Source organism: Eurypyga helias, unplaced genomic scaffold (genome assembly GCF_000690775.1).
Source record: "Eurypyga helias isolate BGI_N326 unplaced genomic scaffold, ASM69077v1 scaffold13247, whole genome shotgun sequence".
Lineage (NCBI taxonomy): Eukaryota > Metazoa > Chordata > Aves > Eurypygiformes > Eurypygidae > Eurypyga > Eurypyga helias.
In genome coordinates this window covers 37,970-57,405 of record NW_010261176.1, presented here as the reverse complement: position 1 = coordinate 57,405, position 19,436 = coordinate 37,970, and the positions used below count along the sequence as shown (strand labels likewise).

The 19,436-nt window shown below is 40.3% G+C and overlaps 1 protein-coding gene across 1 annotated transcript in view; it reads left to right on the top strand.

Moving 5' to 3' along the window:
• Nucleotides 1-1,407: 1,407 nt before the first annotated feature.
• LOC104512340 (piezo-type mechanosensitive ion channel component 2-like) overlaps nt 1,408-19,436 on the top strand; it is a gene marked incomplete at both ends in the record, with an annotated part of 54,385 nt that continues 36,356 nt past the window's right edge. Inside the window, 10 exons of the mRNA XM_010155276.1 lie at nt 1,408-1,536; nt 2,606-2,644; nt 4,433-4,574; nt 4,962-5,098; nt 7,177-7,413; nt 10,832-10,955; nt 12,348-12,628; nt 13,279-13,427; nt 14,150-14,323; nt 18,132-18,173. Of these exons, the coding sequence (XP_010153578.1) occupies nt 1,408-1,536; nt 2,606-2,644; nt 4,433-4,574; nt 4,962-5,098; nt 7,177-7,413; nt 10,832-10,955; nt 12,348-12,628; nt 13,279-13,427; nt 14,150-14,323; nt 18,132-18,173 (1,454 nt within the window). The remainder of the gene's footprint in view (nt 1,537-2,605; nt 2,645-4,432; nt 4,575-4,961; nt 5,099-7,176; nt 7,414-10,831; nt 10,956-12,347; nt 12,629-13,278; nt 13,428-14,149; nt 14,324-18,131; nt 18,174-19,436) is intronic.

The following is a 19,436-nucleotide window of genomic DNA, read 5'->3' as shown; positions in this document are numbered from 1 at the left end:
TGGGGGGGGTGGAAAACAAACCCAATTCCTGTATTCTTCAGCTTCTCCAACCCTATAATCATCTTGGCAATTTTCTGATGGACCCTCTCCAGATTTTCTGTGTCTCTCTTAAACTGAGGGATGCCAGAACTGAATTGCAGGTATGGCCTGACACTTGCCAGGTACAGTGGAAATCACTTCCCTTGATCTGCTGGCAGTACTCTTGCTGATGCAGCCCAGGACGTGTTTGCCTTCATTGCCTCTGGAGTTTGCTACTGGCTCATGTTCAGCTTGCGGTGCACCAGGACCCCTTGGGCCTGTTCCACAAGCTGCTCCCTACACAGTCTGTCCATAGCCTTTACTGCTGTGTGGGTTTATTCTGGAGGCAGGACTTCATAATGATCTTTGTAAACCCTGTGCAGTTTTTTGTTGGCCCGTCTCTAGCCTGCCTCTGTATGGTGGCTCTACCTTCTGGCCCATCTACCTCACCTCCTAGTTCAGTGTCACCCGCAACCTTTGGGTGGGTGCATTCCATCCAGGTAGTTTTGAAGATACTCAATAGTACCAGAACTACTGTCAGTCCCTGAGGAGCTCCGCTCATGACTGACTACCATTTTGACTTTGAGCCATTTTCCCGCTTTGAGCAAGATAGTCTTGTGGCCCATCTGTCAATCCGTGTCTTACCAGCTTGTCAGCGAAGATAGCGTGGGACACTGTATCAAACACCTTGCTAAAATCAGGGTAGCTGACATCCATAGCTCTCCCTTCCTCCACTGATTCAGTTTCAGCATAAAGAGCAATCAGATTACCCTTGGAAAATTGATATTGGGATTTTCCAGTCATGTTGGCCTCCATATGAGCATGAGCACATGTAGGTATTTTTGTGGTTTGTCTCAGAAGCTAAGTTAGATGAGCCTGGATGAGTGACCAACACTGAATACTTTGTTACGTACTGATCAGTGAGTTAGGACAGCCTTTAATGGTAGATATGTACACTCAAAAGATTTTGATCTTTTCAGTTCTTCAGTTGTCTAGTGAAGAAATAGCTTTTCACATATATAGGCAGATGAGAAGAGTGAATTTTCTTTCAATACACTGCCTTCAAAATTAAACATCTGTATACTAGCTTATGGTATGACTATATAATAAGGTAGGATGTGGAGATCTCTGTAATTCTGGTGTCTTGTAACTGTCAGGAAACATCTTGGCATTGACAGACTAGCAGTTATAGAAAAGCTCTGTCATCATTTCTGAAAATGTCATCCCAGTAAGAATCATCTATCATAGATTGAGTGCATTAGAGGCTAAAAGATGTTTTAAAGACATACTTTGGAGAGGGAGCGTCAATTAGGGGAAAATTTAAATTCCTCTGGTAAGATTGTTATTTAGAGAGCTATAACTAGTCTTGTCATTTGTATTGTTTAGCAGACGCCTGATGAAGAAAAATCTGTTAGCAGGGAAGATGACAAAGAATTAGCCTGCAGCCCAATTCCAATGACAGCGGAGAGAAGACGCAGTCTGTGGTATGCAAGCCACTATACAACTGATGAGAGAAAAGTAAGGCTGAAGGGGGAAGGGGGTCTGCATTAAATGTGTTTCAATCAGTCTTAATTTTATCACAGTTACTTTGAAATTAAGGGAAGCAGCATTATCTAGGTTGCAAGTAATCTTTGTGTGTGATTATATAAATCAGATACAATATCAAGTCTGTGTGGCAGAGGAGGAATATATTTTGATAAAATTAATAAAACAAATATAAGAGCCAGTGTAAGGAAGTAAAGGAAGAGCATGCTCTATGTTTTCAAGTTCTGCATTTAAGAAGTTTAGGACCAGGCTTTTGGCAGAAGGCCATTTTCTTTGTGCAGAACAGCTAGAAAGTCTGTCAGGGAGCTAAATCCTGATGTTTACATCTGATCTGCCTTGTAAGTACTAATTAGCACTGTCATTGGTAAGGGGGAACTGCCAGCTTATCTTCCTCCAAGCATACTGGATATTTATAGCAGGGCCATTAAGGCAGTTGGTGTAAAAGCTCCTGGAAAGGTCCAGCTTTCAACCATCTGCCCTCAGCAGCTGCAGTGCAAAATTTCATTTGATGAGTTGCAGTCACATTTGGGATATGCAAACACTGTGGAGCCACGTATACTCAAGCCCCAAGAACTCCGTCGTAATAATAGTAATGGTAAATGAGCTGGCGAATAAATGAAGTATCACATTTTATGTTAGTATAAACATTTTATTGGAAGTATTTTTATAATTGCAGTAATTCTAATGATCATTAAAAAACGTAGGTTTTAAGCATTGAGTCATTAAAAAGACATTAGAAAGCAGTTAATCAGTATAATGCCATACTGATTAATTCTTTGTATCTCAAATTTCAATGCCATGTTCTCAGTTTTGGTTTAGAATTCACAGGAACATACAGTAAAGTTACGTCAATGCTATGGCACACTACATATCATTTTTGTGGAGATAGTGTACAATTCTGCTGGCTTTTTAAGAATTCTTTCTGAATTTCTTAGTGCAAGTATGCAAAAGTCAGCAATTATGCATGCGTGTATTCAAGAAGTTAGACTTACTAATGCTTGAGCCATGCTTTAATAATTTGTCCTTGCATTGCTTTTTGCAGCTTCTGTCAATGACCCAAGATGAATACAAGCCATCGGATGTTAGTATACTACTAGTCTTTGTAATTTTTTTAATGTGTGGAAATACAGATTACAACGATATATACAGATAAAACCTTAGAGGACATATTTAAAAATTCTTTATTTTGGTTAGCCTGCCATTATCCTAAGTATAATTGTCTTTTGCTTCCTTAGTAATTGCACTGAGAAACCACTGATTAGCCCTAAAATTGATCATTTGAAATTAAACTGCTTGTAGTAGTACCAACTGGCAAACGATCTTTGCTATTTCATTGGGTTTAAATAAGATATCAAAATATGCTTTCTAATGCAAGCCATCTTTACACTTGATTTATTTTCTTTGCTGTATTTTTTTTCTTTTATTCGTGTTGAAATGCTGAGGCCCTTAAAGCATGACTGACAACACATCTGAGTTCAATTTACAGATTACAGAAAATCCAAGTCTTTGTTTGAACAGACAGCAAATGATCTATTTGTCTTGACTGCTACAGACCCTAGCAGACTCTGAAAGCAGAAACATCCCCTCTGTTCAGCCTACGCAGAAGAATGAAGATGAACTTTGGGAGCAAGCTAAATGTGCTCCACAGCATATGCTTGGTGTAGATGCTGAATATAACTGAACATAACCCAGATACTGATCTGAAACAGTCCACACATGCCTGTGCATAGTTTCAACAGGCAAAATACACTCCTATCTCACAGCCTAAGAAGTCAGTCTTCAGCACGTGCTACCAACAGTAACCCATTGCATGTGAATTTTTGCCAATACGAGAGATATTTATGACTGGGGTTGCTGGAGCCCTAATCCAAACAAGCCCAAGGGCTGAAATTTATTCACAAAAATAAAACTAGTGTTGAATTAGTACTATCAAATGGCATAAATGCAGCATCAATAACAATATTATCACAAGCAGTTTTATTAATGGCAGCAAATGTAGATCTCACCAGCAATAATTTGAAATTGAAAGTAATTTATAAACACTATTTTAATAACTACTGGGAATAGTTAGGTATGAGCTAATGTACATGTCTAAATAATTGGATGTAAAGTCTGAAAATCTTGACATGTTAGTTGGCATAAGGAGGAGGATGCATTTTTGGTTACAGCTTTAACTTAAACACAGGAGATACAGTACTTTCCTAGCTTGGCTGTAAAATCCAACTTAACCTGGGAAAGGCAGGGTATCTGAAGATGGGCTCACAGAGTTGCTGTTCATGCACTGAGCCATGTGGTCGACCTTACCCTTCCCCAGCTGTAGATGTGCTAACTTAGTCCTCCTTTACACTTTTTTCCTTTCTGTTTAATTTCATAGGTGGGACAGGCCAAGAGCATGCAAATAGTCATTTACCATGGCTCAGCTGACTGCAGTAACTTAATCGCTTTTGCTTGTGTATCGGCACTTTTATTCCTTTTCAGACTGCTTGTGTGTAAATTGATGTGTTACCTAATGCAGTGTGACATACTGGGAATTTGAAAAAAAACCCCTTGAAATCTTTTAAAGGAACTATTTACAGAAGTTCAGAGTTGCAGCAGCATTTTTGTGTTTGCTAAAGAACTTCACTGAAACAGATTTGTAATTCTATTGTTACTGCTTAAAAAGCTAACAACAGTTAAGTTTGGAAGCTGTTACGTGTTACTTTTGCATCCAACATGACTATAACATGCCCATTTCTTTGAAAGGAAGTAACTGTGGTTACTTGTTAAGCTCCTTAAATTGGCAATCCAACCGTAATGAAGCACAGACGTAGGAGCCACGGTGTCCTAGGAGCTACCATAAATGCAGTGCCTCTCTCGGTTGTCCTGGCAGGTGCTGCTGGTAACAGTGAACGGGAACCCTGCTGACTATCACACCATCCACCCCACACTGCCATTAGAGAACGGTCCGGGCAAAGCAGACATGTACTCAACACCTCAGTACAAATGGGAGCCGTCGGATGACATGTCAGGTAGTGAATTGTCTGGGAATTACCCTTAGTTCCATACCTTTTCTTACTCTGTATCTCCAGTCGCATACACTAGCATTTATTTTCATTTTGGTAAGCTGTTTAGCCTGTTGAAGTTAAATAATTGCTGTCGCCTTACAGTGATGGCTGACCACACAGCAATTTTGTACACTGAGCTGTAGTCACATGCTCTCCCTACCAAACAGTGATTGCGGGTTTTGTGTTGCTTTACTGTACTCAAAAGTAATTTTTCTTTGGCTCCTATCTGGAGCATGCTGGTTGCTGTAGAAGTAGCCATCAGAGTGATTACAAGTGAAAGCGTTCCAGGGGAGAGTGCATCTACTGCTTTTAGACCAGCATGAATTGCAAATAAGAATTTATTTTTCTACTTAGAAAAGGAAGAGGAGGAGGAGGAGGAAGAGGAAGAAGTTACTCAGGAGGAAAAAGAAAATGTTAAATTACATGCCCTGGTGTCTGTGTTCCAATTTATCATGAAACAAAGTTACATTTGTGCTCTGATAGCTATGATGGTACGTACTGGCAACAACAACAACAACAACAAGCTGTTAATTTTACAAATAAATGTGTCTTCACAATGTTTTCCTGCAGGTAGTCTCATTGGTTGGTTTTCAGTAAGTGTTTGCATCAGGATTAGAAAAGATCAGTATGTTGTCTGCATCATTTTGGGTTCATTTTGGTTTATTAGTGCATCATTCCCAGGCCTGTTATAGACCTATAAATAGGGCAATACGTGGGGTTCTGGGTAAAGCATCGCATCCTCTAGGACTGGGAGTCCTGGGTTTTGTTGACTATTGAATGTCAGAAAACCACTGGGACTCAGTTTTTTGTTGATTCCAAAGCTTCTGCGTAAGCAGGTTTATCAAACTTTTGCTCCACCCAGAAATTTGCCTACAAAATTAAAGCATTTCACATTGATGTAGTAAATTTAAAAAATACAGTTCCTGTGTCAGGTTGAAGTATGCATGCAGTCACTCTCTGCGATGAGGAGATGAATTCCTGTATTGACACAGAAAGGTCTCAAGGAAAATTCAACTTCATGCCAAGCAAGATTTTGCTGTTGTTTTACCTACCACCCTTATTTCTCCTTCTCATGTTGTTGCTTGCTTTTAGGCCTACTTGATGCAAATACCTTGATCTGCACTATAGCAAGTATTCAGCATAATGATTAGATCTCTATATATTCCCAGTGCAGGCTTTGGTTTTACTGTTTTGGAAAAGTTTCAACTGCGATGAAATTAACCATAAAGCTTCTTGGCCCAATTTTGCATTAAAATGGTAAAACAAATTAGCTTGGCTGCTTCTTGTTTGCATAAGGTTTCAAACTTTATTTGCTGTCCTTTAACAGGAAAAGTTTTTCAGGTAATTACAGCAGACTCCTTGTGCAGAAGGATCTGGCTTGATGCATTCTGCCATATTAGCAAGTATTTTTTTCATATTGACACAATGCTTCTTTTTCCTATTTTTTAAACTCAGAGGCTTCATATGATCTGCATTTCCTTTTTAATTAATTTCTAGGATCATGTCTCTCAATTCAAAGGAAAAGATACGTTTGAAGACTCTTCTTGTAGTTTAACATTGAAACACTACTAACTTTTTTCTTAATCATATATGCCTATTTTATCTGACCCAAATTAATTTATGAATTTATTTATGGTGTGATCTGATGCAAGTTCCACTTAGGTGATAGCCAAAGACAGCTCAGTGTAAGTTATTTCCTTATATGGGGAGAGAGAAGCAGCATATTAAAGTTTTTCACATACCCTTAAAAGGCATGATTTCCAAGGGGACAGAACTAAATTGATTGAAATATTCTTAATGTTTCATACTTTTCTATTTAAATTGAAAAGGAATCTAAAAGGTTTTATTGACAGTTATTCTACAACTCTACCAGCGTATAGCTGAATTTAGTCCTAAATCGATAACACAATGTTAATAAAAACACTTGAAACCTTAGTCCTATTCTCTGAGTGTTTAATAGAGCAATTTTCAGTAACTGATATTTTAAGCTATAGATAACATTCTGTAGTTGTGAGTATTTCAGGTAATCTAACACGGTTAGTGTAGACTCTGAACGTTCTTCAGGTTAGGCGTGTGCATAGCATGGATTTCCCTTTTAAATTGATTCCACAAAAGCTAGAACAGGATGGAGTTAGTGTAGTTTGTACATCTGTCAACAGCTTTGAACCTAGTAGCTATTGAATATACTTTGCTCCTCCTACTCTGAATCCTTTGCTGCTCATTTTGCAAGAAGAACTCGTGTGCACAAAAGTTAGATTGTATTTTTCATCTCTTTTAAGTTGGTGGAACGTGAATCAATGAGTCTGCTTACAAACCTTACCAAGTGGCAGTTAATGTGCAAAGCAAGGTTTGCCCTCAGCTGTGGACTTCTTAAGGATCCACTTTCTGCGCTTCTCCAAAGGGTTTATTTTAGCTAGCCCAACAGCTGATTAATATGGGGGAGAGTCTCATGACAATGAAAATGTGTGCTAAGTAGAGAAGCATAATTAAGTGCAACTGGCAATATGCATCAGTGTCATTCCTGAATGTATCCATGAACATTTTTTCTTCTCTTTCCTCCTTCCACAAGGCATGGAGTATCACCTATCACAGCTGGTTGACTTTTGTGTTACTGATTTGGTCTTGCACGTTGTGGATGATTCGGGACCGAAGGAAATATGCCATGATCAGTTCACCGTTCATGGTTTTCTATGGAAATTTACTGCTAACGTTGCAGTATATATGGAGTATTGAGCTCAGGAATGATGAGCTTCCTCAAGTATCTGGTTTTTTAGAAAGAAAGGATCCTGGGGAGTTGGCATCAAAGGTAGGTGTTACAAACAGCTGAGATTTATCTATGAAACCACAAACTATATTGTGATTAAAACTGTGAACCTCTTTCTTTAAGAGTGAATCCTCAGTATTCAGTATAGTCATCTTCAGTAGGTGTTCTACAATAAAGGATAACTCATTAAAAAATAGCATTCAGGAAATTTCTTCTTGCTTGTTATGCTGATACCAAAACAAATGTTTTGGATATCTTTGTAGATTTTCATTATAATTCTGTAGAAAATTCTTAGAGGCTGGAAATTGCTCACTTGTGTGGTTTTATAAACTGAATGCAAAACTAGATGTGATTTGATTTGACTGAACATGATGTCAGCTGGAACTGTGGTGTCATGGCAATAGCCAGTACTACTCACTCCCTTACTGTTTGGCACAAGCAGCAGTAAGTGACTGTGACTGGGCTTTAATTCTTTACCCTTACACATGAAGCAGCATGAGTTGGAATCCATTTCAGGTCAGAAATGAGAGTTTGTTGACCTCAGTGCGTGATAGATTTTTTTCTTTGATGTCTTGAAAGCCCTGCAAAATTCATTTTGTTTGGCAGGCTTGCTCCTGGGGAAGGAAATGAGCATAAATAGGAAGTTGCTTTCTAGAGCACCCAAGAGGGGCGTCTCAGAGAGTGCATCTAGTTGGCACTGCTCCCCTTTTGCTAAGTGAATCACTTCCCTTGTGTCTCCTAATTATCATTTAAGGTGATTCTGTAAGTGATTCCTTGTTGGCAGTGCCCTTTGGACAACCATTTCTGGGGTTTTAATGCATTTGAAAATTATTGAGTGCTGTATTATTTCTCTCATAAAGGTAGAGCTAGTTTAGTAAGAGCGCTCAAGAGGTTCTGCAAGGGAAGTTCTGCAGTTTCTCTCAATGACTTTGTAAATCCCTTAGGAGTTTTAACTGTCTTAATACGTCAGCACCTTTGACATTGTTTCTTATTAGCGATATCATCAAATATCTCATCTAAAACTGGATACTGGATCCAGTATTGACCTGTAATTCCCCCTTCTTCTTGCCCTTCTTGAAGATAGGAGTGACATTTGCTTTCCTCCAGTCTTCTGGCGTCTTTCCCAGTCACCACAATCAATCAAAGATTATTGAGAGTTGGCTCTACAATGAAATCAGCCAGCTCCCTCAGCACTCATAAGCACATCCCATCAGGACCCATGGCCTTACGTATGCTCAATTTGCTTAAGTATTCACTGACCTGATCCTCTTCCAGCAAGGGTATGTCTTCCTTCCTTCAGACTTCCACATTCTCTGGGACCTGTGATTCCTGAAGGCCATTCTTGCTAGCAAAGACTGAGGCAAAGAAGGCATTTGGTACCTCAGCCTTTTCCATGTCCTGTGTCACCAAGGCCCTTGTCTCACTCAGAGGTGGGCACACATTTTCCCTAGCCTTCCTTTTTCTGCTTATGGACTTACAGAAGCTCTTGTCGTTGCTCTTGCCCTGCCTCACCAGACTCAATGTCAGGGCTTGGCTTTTCTAATCATATCTCTGCATGCTCTGCCAGTGTATTCCTGCCAGGTTACCTGGCTCATCCTCCATCCCCAGGTAGAGCCCATGCATTTCCACTGTGCTCTCATGCAGATCACAACTCTACCTCTGCATCTTCCTGGCCCCTGCTTCCTACAGAGCCTGTATCTCTCCATCGCAGCTGTGCAAGCCATCACACCCTGTCTCCGTGGTCCCAACAAGATCATAGCCCTGCGCAGAAGTGTCTGATTCCTTAGCGTCATTCCCCATGCTGCACACATTAGTGTACAGGCACTTCAGAGCCACACAGCATGCTGATTTCCCAGAAAGGATCTGGAAGGTTTCCCTGTGATGCTGCCTTGAAAGCATTTCCGTGCTTACAAACAAATACTTGAGGTGATCAGCCCTGTTTTGTCGATTATGTTTCCTTTTGTTCACATCACTCCAGGTGCTCTTTGCTTCTCAGCCTTGTCCATCATTCCCTCTCAAGGCTGCTGGTAACTCTGTCCCTCCCCGTTATTCCTAGTTTAAAGCCCTTTGGATAAAGATTGAATTTAAATAAAGATTGGATACTGTATTCTGCGAAGAGAAGAACATAGAAAGAAATGTACTGTTACTCTTTCTGCATGCTATGTCAGTGTTTCCTGATCTGAAAAAGAAATAAAATGGAAACTGTAAAAGGTAGACTAAAAGCATTTCTTTGATCTGCAATCCTTCGAGACTTCTTAGAGCCAGCTCTGACTCTGGAAATGCCAATGAGAACCAGGTGTAAATGCAGCGGGGAGATGGAGCTAACCACTGCATAACAAATCCGTTTTACAATATCAGTGGTTTATGTTGCAAAAGCCAGAGCTCCAGGAGCAATCTGGAGAAGCTGTGAGAATTCACAGAGCCTGCCAATCTGCTGCTGCAGCTCCATGTCAGCCACAGAGGCAGTGAAAACTGCTGTCACCAGCCTGGCACTTCTGTCCCCCATGAAGTACTTGCACGTTAGATGGAAAAGATGAGTTCTTTATGTTGTACTACAGGCCTTGTCAGTCTATTGTATGCAAAATACTTGGCTCTTAGGTGTTTCCTGTCTGAGATTTTATTCTTCTGGCTTATAAAGTAATGAAATAACCCTTGTTCTGCACCACTGAAATCAGTGGAAACTTTTCAGAATGTTAACTTAAAATCGTCGTGAATACGCATCATGATGTTTTCTGAACTTTGGCCACCTCTCAGTATTGTAAGATGTTGAATTTAGCTTTTTGCACAACACAGAAACGCAGTCTTCATTAAAGATATTTATTTATTTATAAGTTATCCTGTTATTATAGAATTACCATCTCTTAAAGCTCTTCAAAGAATTAAGAGCCATTTTAAATCTTGTAACTGTTCCAAATACAAGGCATATACAGTTGACTTTGTCCTGTAACCTAAAGACATAGGAGATTGTTGATTTTTAAATTAATTGTGTTTAAACACCTGAAGTACCACACCTCCTAAATCAAAGACGAAGGATATATACCAAACCCTAATAATAACCGTACACTCACCTGCCTGTGCTTCTTCCCTGCAAAAAGGGAAAAATGGACAGATAAAAAATAAATCAATATATGATGAGAAGATCCTTAAACTTATGAGGCAGGAGATAAACACTGAATAGAAGGGGGAGATTCAAACCATATAGGTATAAAAAAAAGATGTGCAGTGAAAAGTTATTTCTGAATGGAAAAGTGCAAATGAAGTAAAGTTGATTTTAATGCAGGACTTTTCCTAAATTACTGAACTCCCACAAAGATGCACTTTGACACTGATGCCATTGTTGCCATTTTCTAATGGAGAGAGAAAACAAAGACATGCAGACTTTATGAAAACATATGTTTGTATTAGCAGGATACAAGAAATACAACTAATCTGTTGTTTTTGTTTTGATTTTTGTTTGCAGATTCTTTTCACAATTACATTCTGGCTACTGCTTAGGCAACACCTCACTGAACAAAAAGCACTTAAACTAAAAGAAGCTACTTTATCTGAGGTCAAAGTTGGAAATGAAGACAGTGAAGAAAAAGGTAAAGCCATGTCCGATTTAGTCCTTTGGTCATGATAGAAGTTCCCATTACTGCATATCTGTAATGCCAAAAGCAATTAGCAAGATACCTGTTTCTAGCTAAGGAAGATATTACAAAATCTATGTGCAATTATTTCTCTGGATATGAAAATAAAGCACCTTTGAATTTAAGAAATGCAAATAAAATGAGAATTCTCTTTACTGTTGAACTGCAATGAAAATGAACATGTATATTTTCAGGGACTGATTGCTGTCAGAAGCACACCTGAGAGCAAAGTTTACCACGTAGTTTCAGCTCATCTAACAGCTTGGTGGCCTGTTCTCTCTTCTAATACTGTGCACATGTTCCCCCAAACCTTTCCTGCCCTTTTCTGTCTCTTTGGAGGTTGATCTGAACAAGTTTAACTCACTGAAATTGTAGAAAGCAGCCTGGGAAGCAGTGATGTAACTTCCTGTTTGAGTCATTACAATATTTGTCTCAGTAAAACCTCTGATCAGTGTCAGAGCTGGGCACTGCAAAGGTTTGCAAGGCAAGAGCAAAGAAAGAGTCTGAGAAGAGGGATGGGGAGTGGGACAAAAGGAGCCGGCAAGTCTTTGGGTGGTGAAGTCTCCATATTGTTCTCAGTATGAAGAAAAGCATTACAGCTATGTGCTATGAGTTTGACAAGCCTTGTTACTGGATACTTGCTTCTGGGTACTTGCTGTTGTGGGGGACACTTACCCTGCCCTCCACAAACCTCACAAGGTTAATAACTGAGGAATCCTGACCTCCTCACAGGGCAAAAGCAGCGTGTATTTTCTGTAATGGCTCAGGTACAGCAGAAGCAGCTGGAAAAGATGGTAGTTTCTTTGATAAACACAGTGTTAGTGCAGCATTTATATTTTCTAAGCTTGTTTGGTTTTATGTTAATGTTTTCTCTTGCATGTGGTTTTTTGAGGTAACCACAATATTCTCTAAAGGATGAAACTTTAGATGAAAGGTTCAAACTCAACATAGTTTAAGCTGAAGATGAGAGGTTTCTGGTGGGGCTGGTGGTTTCTTTTCTTTGTTTTCCAGTTTAAAAGGTTTCTTGCCTGAGGGTATAGGTATTGCCATGAAAAGTGGTTTGAGTGTTACCTAATTTTCCACTACAGCTGCCTGCATTTCAGACAAAATGAAGACTGGTATCTGGTAAGGACATATAACTATGTGCTCAATGGCTCTAGGAGCAGGTTTGAAGCTCATATGAAGTCAAAACACCCTGCTCTGGAGACATGTTGATTCAGAAATACAGTCTGTTGTGAACATCGTGGTTTAAGTTCCTGTGTGCAGAGATTTTACTTTCCACCCATTTCAATTCTTACTAAAAGTCCCCAAAACAGACAGAGCCCAAATGTGACTCTGTATTTGCAGAAGAGGAGTTGCAAGAAGGAGAAGTGGCAGAAGAACAGGAGGAGGAGAAGGAGAAGGAGAAGGAGAAAGAAAAGGAGAAGGAGGAAGAAGAGGAGGAAGAGGATGATGAGGATGAACAGGATATTATGAAAGTCCTGGGGAAGCTGGTGATGGCTATGTTCATCAAGTACTGGATTTATGTCTGTGGGGGCATGTTCTTCTTTGTCAGCTTTGAGGGTAGAATTGTCATGTACAAAATCATCTATATGGTACTGTTCCTCTTCTGCGTGGCCCTCTATCAGGTGAGAACTGTGTTAACTGAATTTTGTCCTGAACACAGTGGTTCATAACTTTAACTTGGTTATAAAGTAGCTCCAAACAGAATTACAAAACAGTGTGGTTTTCTTTAATTAGATACAACATAATAAGATCATTTGAAGGGGTTAAGACTAATTCTCCCTTGGCTTATGATTATAGTGGCAGACGAAGTACACATCAATTAGATGCGTACAATACACACCTCTGCTCTGGGACTCCACCCCACATCACCACGAGCTTTGGAATCTGTGTGGGAAAATTCTGGGCCTATGCACATCTTACATAGCCACCAATTTTTGTGACAACTGGTCCACACATCTTCCACACCCCGATGAGCATGGACCCACTCACCTCCAGAACTTTCATCACCTAATGGTGATGAAACTGGGTGACTGAAGCTGTCCCTGGCTTTGTCCCAACAGACATTTTTACTCAAAAGTCTGTGTGTGGGTTCACATCCGTCAGGAGTAAAAACTGGAGCTCAAAAATCTCTGTCTGCTTTTGGATAAGCATTGTTTACTTCAGGCCAGCTAGGAAAAATATTAGCCTTTGTTTGCCAATACCCTGTTGTCAGTATTTTTGTCAGCGTCTTTGCCTTCAGCTTGTTCCAACATCTTTAGTGTGTGATTTTCAGGTGCACTATGAATGGTGGAGAAGGATTTTAAAATACTTTTGGATGTCAGTGGTTGTTTACACGATGTTGGTACTTATCTTCATCTATACATACCAGTTTGAGTCATTCCCTGGGTTGTGGAAGAACATGACAGGCCTGGATGAAAACAAGTAAGTGTGTATGATTAGTTTCATTTTTTCTTTGGACTTTTGAGTTCGGTGTGGTGGAATGCTCTGAGAGCAGTCTTCCTTCTTATGTGGGAAAACATCATGAGACCATTCCCAGGCTGCCTTGGCTCAGCTCTGAAGCCCTAGATCTACTGGTGTAACAATAGAGACGAGCAATGGCATGAAAGGGTCTGAGAGGGTCATATTTCCTGTGCAGCCAAGACCTCAGCACCAGTAACAGTGCCGATACTCCTCTCTACCTCTGACCGTAGGAGGAAGATCTGGGAAGAGGTTATGGGTAGGTTTGCAGGATGTCTGGAGCTGATGAAGGCAGACATGCCTTCCTGCTTTTAAGGAGGGCTGTGTTTCTCCCTCCTTACGATACGTTGGGCATTTCTTAACAGGAGCTTACATGAGAAAGTATATTCAATATGAGTGGGTCTCCAGTGCAAGACTTCCAGTCAGAGCCAACTCATCTGTTTCAAGGGTTCTGTGTCAGAGTTGGTTCACTTGACTTAGTGCATTTACAGTATCTCTCTACATTACTGAGTCCAAATGCAAGGGAAATTTGTAAAGCTTGCTGATTTAGAAGAATATTAAAAACTAAAACCACATAACAAGTACCAGCCCTTATTTCGTATTGCAAATTGTTTGTAATAATGTCTCATGACAAGAAATAGATTTTGGTGTGAAAAGGTGGCTTAGTGGCTTACTTTTTTTTCCAGACTAGCAGACCTTGGCTTAAAACAGTTTTCTGTGGCTGAACTATTCACACGCATCTTTATCCCCACCTCCTTCCTCCTGGCGTGTATCTTACATCTTCACTATTTCCATGACCGGTTTCTCCAGCTCACTGATTTAAAGGCTGTAACCAGCAAACAGGACAACACTATTTACAGGTAAAGAAACAAAATAAAATGAGCTATTGATTTTCTGTATGAAAACGTTCTTTCTGACTGCCTTGTAATGCTCACTTTTCATGAAAAGTTATTTTCCTTTGCTGTAACTACCTGGCTTAAAAATAAGGTGCTCCAGTATCCAGCACTCTGCTAAATAAATGACAACCAAAGTATCTGTCTTCCCATATTTTCCCCTACACACTGAAGTTTTACATTTTGGGGAACATTTCCATAGGCAGTAAGGGTATTTATGTATTTATCTCATTGGTTTTAACCTTTAGTGGGAGTTAGATGCTTAATTGCTATGTGTGCCTTTTTGTAAGTCCTGTCAATAATGGGAAATACAGCTTTTAATTTGGGTCACTTATGTTTTACAATATCTGTTTTGAAGACCAAACAAAGATTGGGAGATCTTTGTCAAATACCATATTGCATTGTACAATTAGGCCTTATTGTAAAGTTGAACTTCGGAAATAGAATCCCAAACCTGTGGTCAGTCTTTAAAGTACTGACCCTTTCTGTGCTAGCTCTTGGAGACATTCAGTGATCTCATCAAGAAGTTCAGTAGCATTTTTTCATGATTTGGGACCTCGCTTTTCCTGTGTTTAGCTCTTCCGTATTCTCCTGCATAAAAACATAGGTGTCCTAGGATCCTGCTTCAGGAGTGTAAGAGAGAAATGGTTTCATAATACACAGGGGCATATTATACAATGCCTTTTGCTCAAATTCTTTGAAGAAACCAATTAATTTAGACACTATTTTTAGAGTGTTCAACTGTCCAATGTTAAGTGTAACTCAGCTGTGCTTCTGTGAATGAGGACTAGCTGCATGGTATCACGTACACCACGCTGTGTTGTGGAATGACGGTTTATCTTAACAGAGGATTCTGCTCTAGAATTGCTAAATTTACAAAAGCATTTCAGATACTTTTCAAGTATTCAGTTTAGTATGAAGCTACTTTACAGTGTATGGTAAGCCAACCGTATCCTGGGCTGTATCAGAAGTGTGGCCAGCAGGTTGAGGGACGTGATTCTCCCCATCTCTTTGCTCTTGTGAGACCTCACCTGGAGTGCTGCATCCAGCTGTGGAACCCACAACATCAGAAGGATATAGACCGGTTGGAGCGAGTCCAGAGGAGGCCACGAAGATGCTCAGAGGGCTGGAGCACCTCTTCTATGAGGACAGGCTGAGAGAGTTGGGCTTGTTCAGCCTGGAGAAGAGAAGGCTCCTGGAGAAGAGAAGGCTGCTTAGAGCAGCTTCCAGTACCTGAAGGGGCTACAAGGAAGCTGGGGGGGGACTTTTTACAAGGGCCTGTAGTGACAGGACAAGGGGTAACGGGTTTAAATTGAACGTGAGGAGATTTAGATTGGATATCAGGAAGAAGTTCTTCACAGAGAGGCGGGTGAAGCACTGGAACAGGTTGCCCAGAGAAGCTGTGGATGCCCCATCCCTGGAAGTCTTCAAGGCCAGGCTGGGTGAGGCTTTGAGCAACCTGGTCTAGTGGAAGGGGTCCCTGCCCATAGCAGGGGGGTTGGAACTAGATGCTCTTTAAGGTCCCTTCTAACCCGAACCATTCTGTGATTCTATGATTCTGTGTTTGTGTTCCCTATCGTCAGTGCATGAGAATAAGCTATACTTCTATAGAATGCTTCCGTTTTCTGTATTTAAATAATTACTAAAACCAGAACAAATCAAACTTGATAAAATTTCCCAACAATGTGGGTTTTTAAACCTAGCTTTTTAAATGACTGCTTTCATAATACTTCTTGCTTTTCTTGAATTGCTAAATGTGATGGTAGATTCAAGAGCCCTTTGAAATGGCCTGTGAGCAAACTTTCTCTTTGCCTATAGCAGACTTCTTGTGCAGCAGCGGGTGCACATTAACTTCTCTGATCTGGGCAGCCAAGCCCTGAAACCAGAGCCCAGATAGGTATCTGAGCTGAAACAGGGCTTTTTCCTGAGCTGAGGCATGTGAGGGAATGCATTACAGTTTGCAGTAGCTGTGCAAGCTCTTTTAGGAGGGTTCATGGTACTGTACACTCTGCCTGTGAAACCACTACTTGCAAATCTTTCTATTATACATGAAGGATACCAAAATATTGTATAGCTCTCCAAATGTTGGCATGAAGAGAATCCCTGTGACTAAAGTCACATGATCCCAAAAGAATGGAATCACTGATACTAAAGACACAAAATGTTTTCAGTGCCTTGTTGAGAGCAAAAACTCATGCATGGAGTAAGCAGCCTTGAGATACAGTGCTGGAAGTAGAATTCCATTGTCGGACCAGGCGTTCTACTAAAGTGGCAGGTGAAGAGGATCGCCCGATAGCATTAGCTTTTTTTTATTGCTACTATAATGCTATTTTTTTAAGTCTAAATGTGTACTATATTGTATTGAGCTGACAGATAAGTAGCTAGATGTCTTTAACTCTTAAATGTGGTATATATGCTACATTTGCCATTTTGCAGTGTTGTAAAATCACAGTTATTACATGTATCATTTGTTCCTCCTTAGAAAATTTCATATGTGTGTCCAGTACCCAATTCAGAACACTTTTTCTGGTTTGTGCTACCATTAACACTGCCTGATGTATGAAGATCCAGCTGTTTTCTTCCCTTGATGCGATAAATCTCTGCTGAGCATCAGCAAACTTCAAAGCATCAGGATGAGAGCTCAGCTGACATTTGTGTAGATGATGCATGAAGCTGGATAGAAGCTATTACAACCAGCTCCACCTTAACAGTAATTCTAGGAATAAGTTGCAGAGACAACTAAAACAGAGATTAAGGACTCATATGATGTATATGTGCAATTTTCTTACAAGGCCACTGAAAATTAATTTCACCTTTTGCTTTGAAAACACTAGCATTCACTCAACAGCTAGTTTAGCTTTCAAAACTGCTTTTAGGCTGCTTCTTTTGCAACAAGCAAACAATTACGAATAGAGAAACTGAACCTTAAATTTGAGTAGGCAGACAGAACTCAATCCTTTTAACAGCGAACTTGCTAAGACAACCACAGCAGGTGAGAGCTAGTCATGAAAGTAAAAGGGAAAGCAGTTTCAGTTCCTCCATCTGCTCCTGAACTGCCATGTATGATTATAATATTATGTTTGTGTCTAACTGAAGAGTCCTGTTAAAATTGCTGAGGCTGTTCATGTGTTAAGATGCTGCTTCACATGAGCAAAGTTTGCAGAGTGAGTTCAAGAGTAAGGCTTTGACAGATGCAAATAGAGGGGACAGAAACTGGCACACTGGAACTGGCAGGGTAAGACCCTTCTCACTGTTTATAAAGATGATTTATAAAGGTTAATTTAACATCTGCAAAGGAAAAAAATCCTCTGCTTAGGTCTTCTCAAGACTGTTTCCTTGCTGCACCATGAGTTATGTGTGTGAGAGATGAAGGTTGTGAGGCAGATAAGTTCTGTGGTATGATGCTCCATTATAATCACCTTTAAATAATAAAAAACAAATAAATGAAGTATCTATTTAAAATATGCAAAACGTTCTGTGGCTTACTTGATACAGCAGTAGAGGCTGTTCTCACATTCTGGGATCTATGAAAAGAACCTGCAGTTCTAACTGAAGTTTCATATGGTCTAAACATTGAAGTAGTGCATTTTTATTTCCTATATTTTTACTGCATGGTGTATCTTAAGCTTTCATATCGTGCTTTGTTATGACAATGTGTCTCTCGGTAGTCAGGAAAGTGCATTCGTTCCTATTTAACGGTTTCCTTTTCTCTCTCTCTAATTCATTTCCCATTTTCATCTCCCACATTCTTGTGCTTTCATCTCCCACCTCATAGCCATGCCAAAGTCAATGGCCGTGTTTATCTAATAATTAATAGGTGGGTACTTCAATTCTTCCTTTCCTTTAAAACAAATACACCTTAACTTTTTTGTTACTTCTTAATTGCCTTAAAAGAAAGTATGTTCTTGCCGCACACTACTGTGAAGTAAGCAGGGAGTTTATGTTGTTCAGGTATTGTAGTCTCCTAAAGCTGGTGAAGCAGTTAATACATCTCTTCTGCATATGTATATGTTGTGAGTTGATCTCCCATCTGGGAATTCTTCTCATAAACCTTGCCCATGCCTCGATACAGGAATAATTGGCGCTATTTGTAATTGGCTGCAGACAACAGACTTGGTTGAGGAGGCTCGTTTATCTACCCTTTGTTTGTGCATGGAAAGTTGCATGCTTGCATGTGCACACGTACAGACAGACACTCAGACTCACGTCCCTGTCTTCCTCACAAGCACCTAAGAAAGAGAATTTGAGGGCCAGATCAATTAAATGTGCAGTTTGTATTATGAGTTTGTACAGACTGAGATTTTCAGAGACAGAAATGGAACATGCACTACACGGAAACCACTGCATGCTAAGGATGTTAATTCATAGGCTGAGTTGGGTGCTGCAGTATCCAAACTCCGAAAGCCCATGTTGCTGTCATTGTCATCCCTTTATAAATGGCATCTTGAAAACTGTTCCATAAAGTAAATCTTTTTCAGAATATTTGACTGGAGTAAATGAGAGCTTTTGGTTAATCAGCTCCGAGAATAGAAGGACTTCTGAATTTGTTGTTGCTACTGAATATAAACAGAAAATCCATTTTTTAGATATTTGTGACTACCTGCTCTAAGAAGTTAATTTATGTGATATGTTCACTCTCCTTCTTCAAATGTCATCACATAGTTTAGGCCAGGGTTCTTAAAAGTTCACCAGAGCTGAAAACCTGGTCTGGAAGCCCATCTGTCAGGGAGCCAATGTGCACAACCAGGAGGCAAGGCTGGGCTCTCTCCCCTGTCCGGGGATGGTAACCAGGGTCAGCCACAGCCAGGGGAGCTCCCACCAAGCCCATAGAGATGAGCCAGATTGGAGCTGAAGGCAGGAAGTCAGTCTGTGTGTGGGGTGTAGGGTCAGGGAGGGATGGGAGCAGGCGCAGACACGACTGCGATGCAGGCACAATGTAGGGGCAAGAGCCTCAGTGTCAAAGCAGCTCCCAAAAGAAGGAGAGGGACCCCTTCCTGGCTTGCAGACACCCCAGTGCACACCAGCCAGCTGGCATCGGATGCAGGCAGCAAAACCACCTGTGAGGCAGGGAAAGCACTCA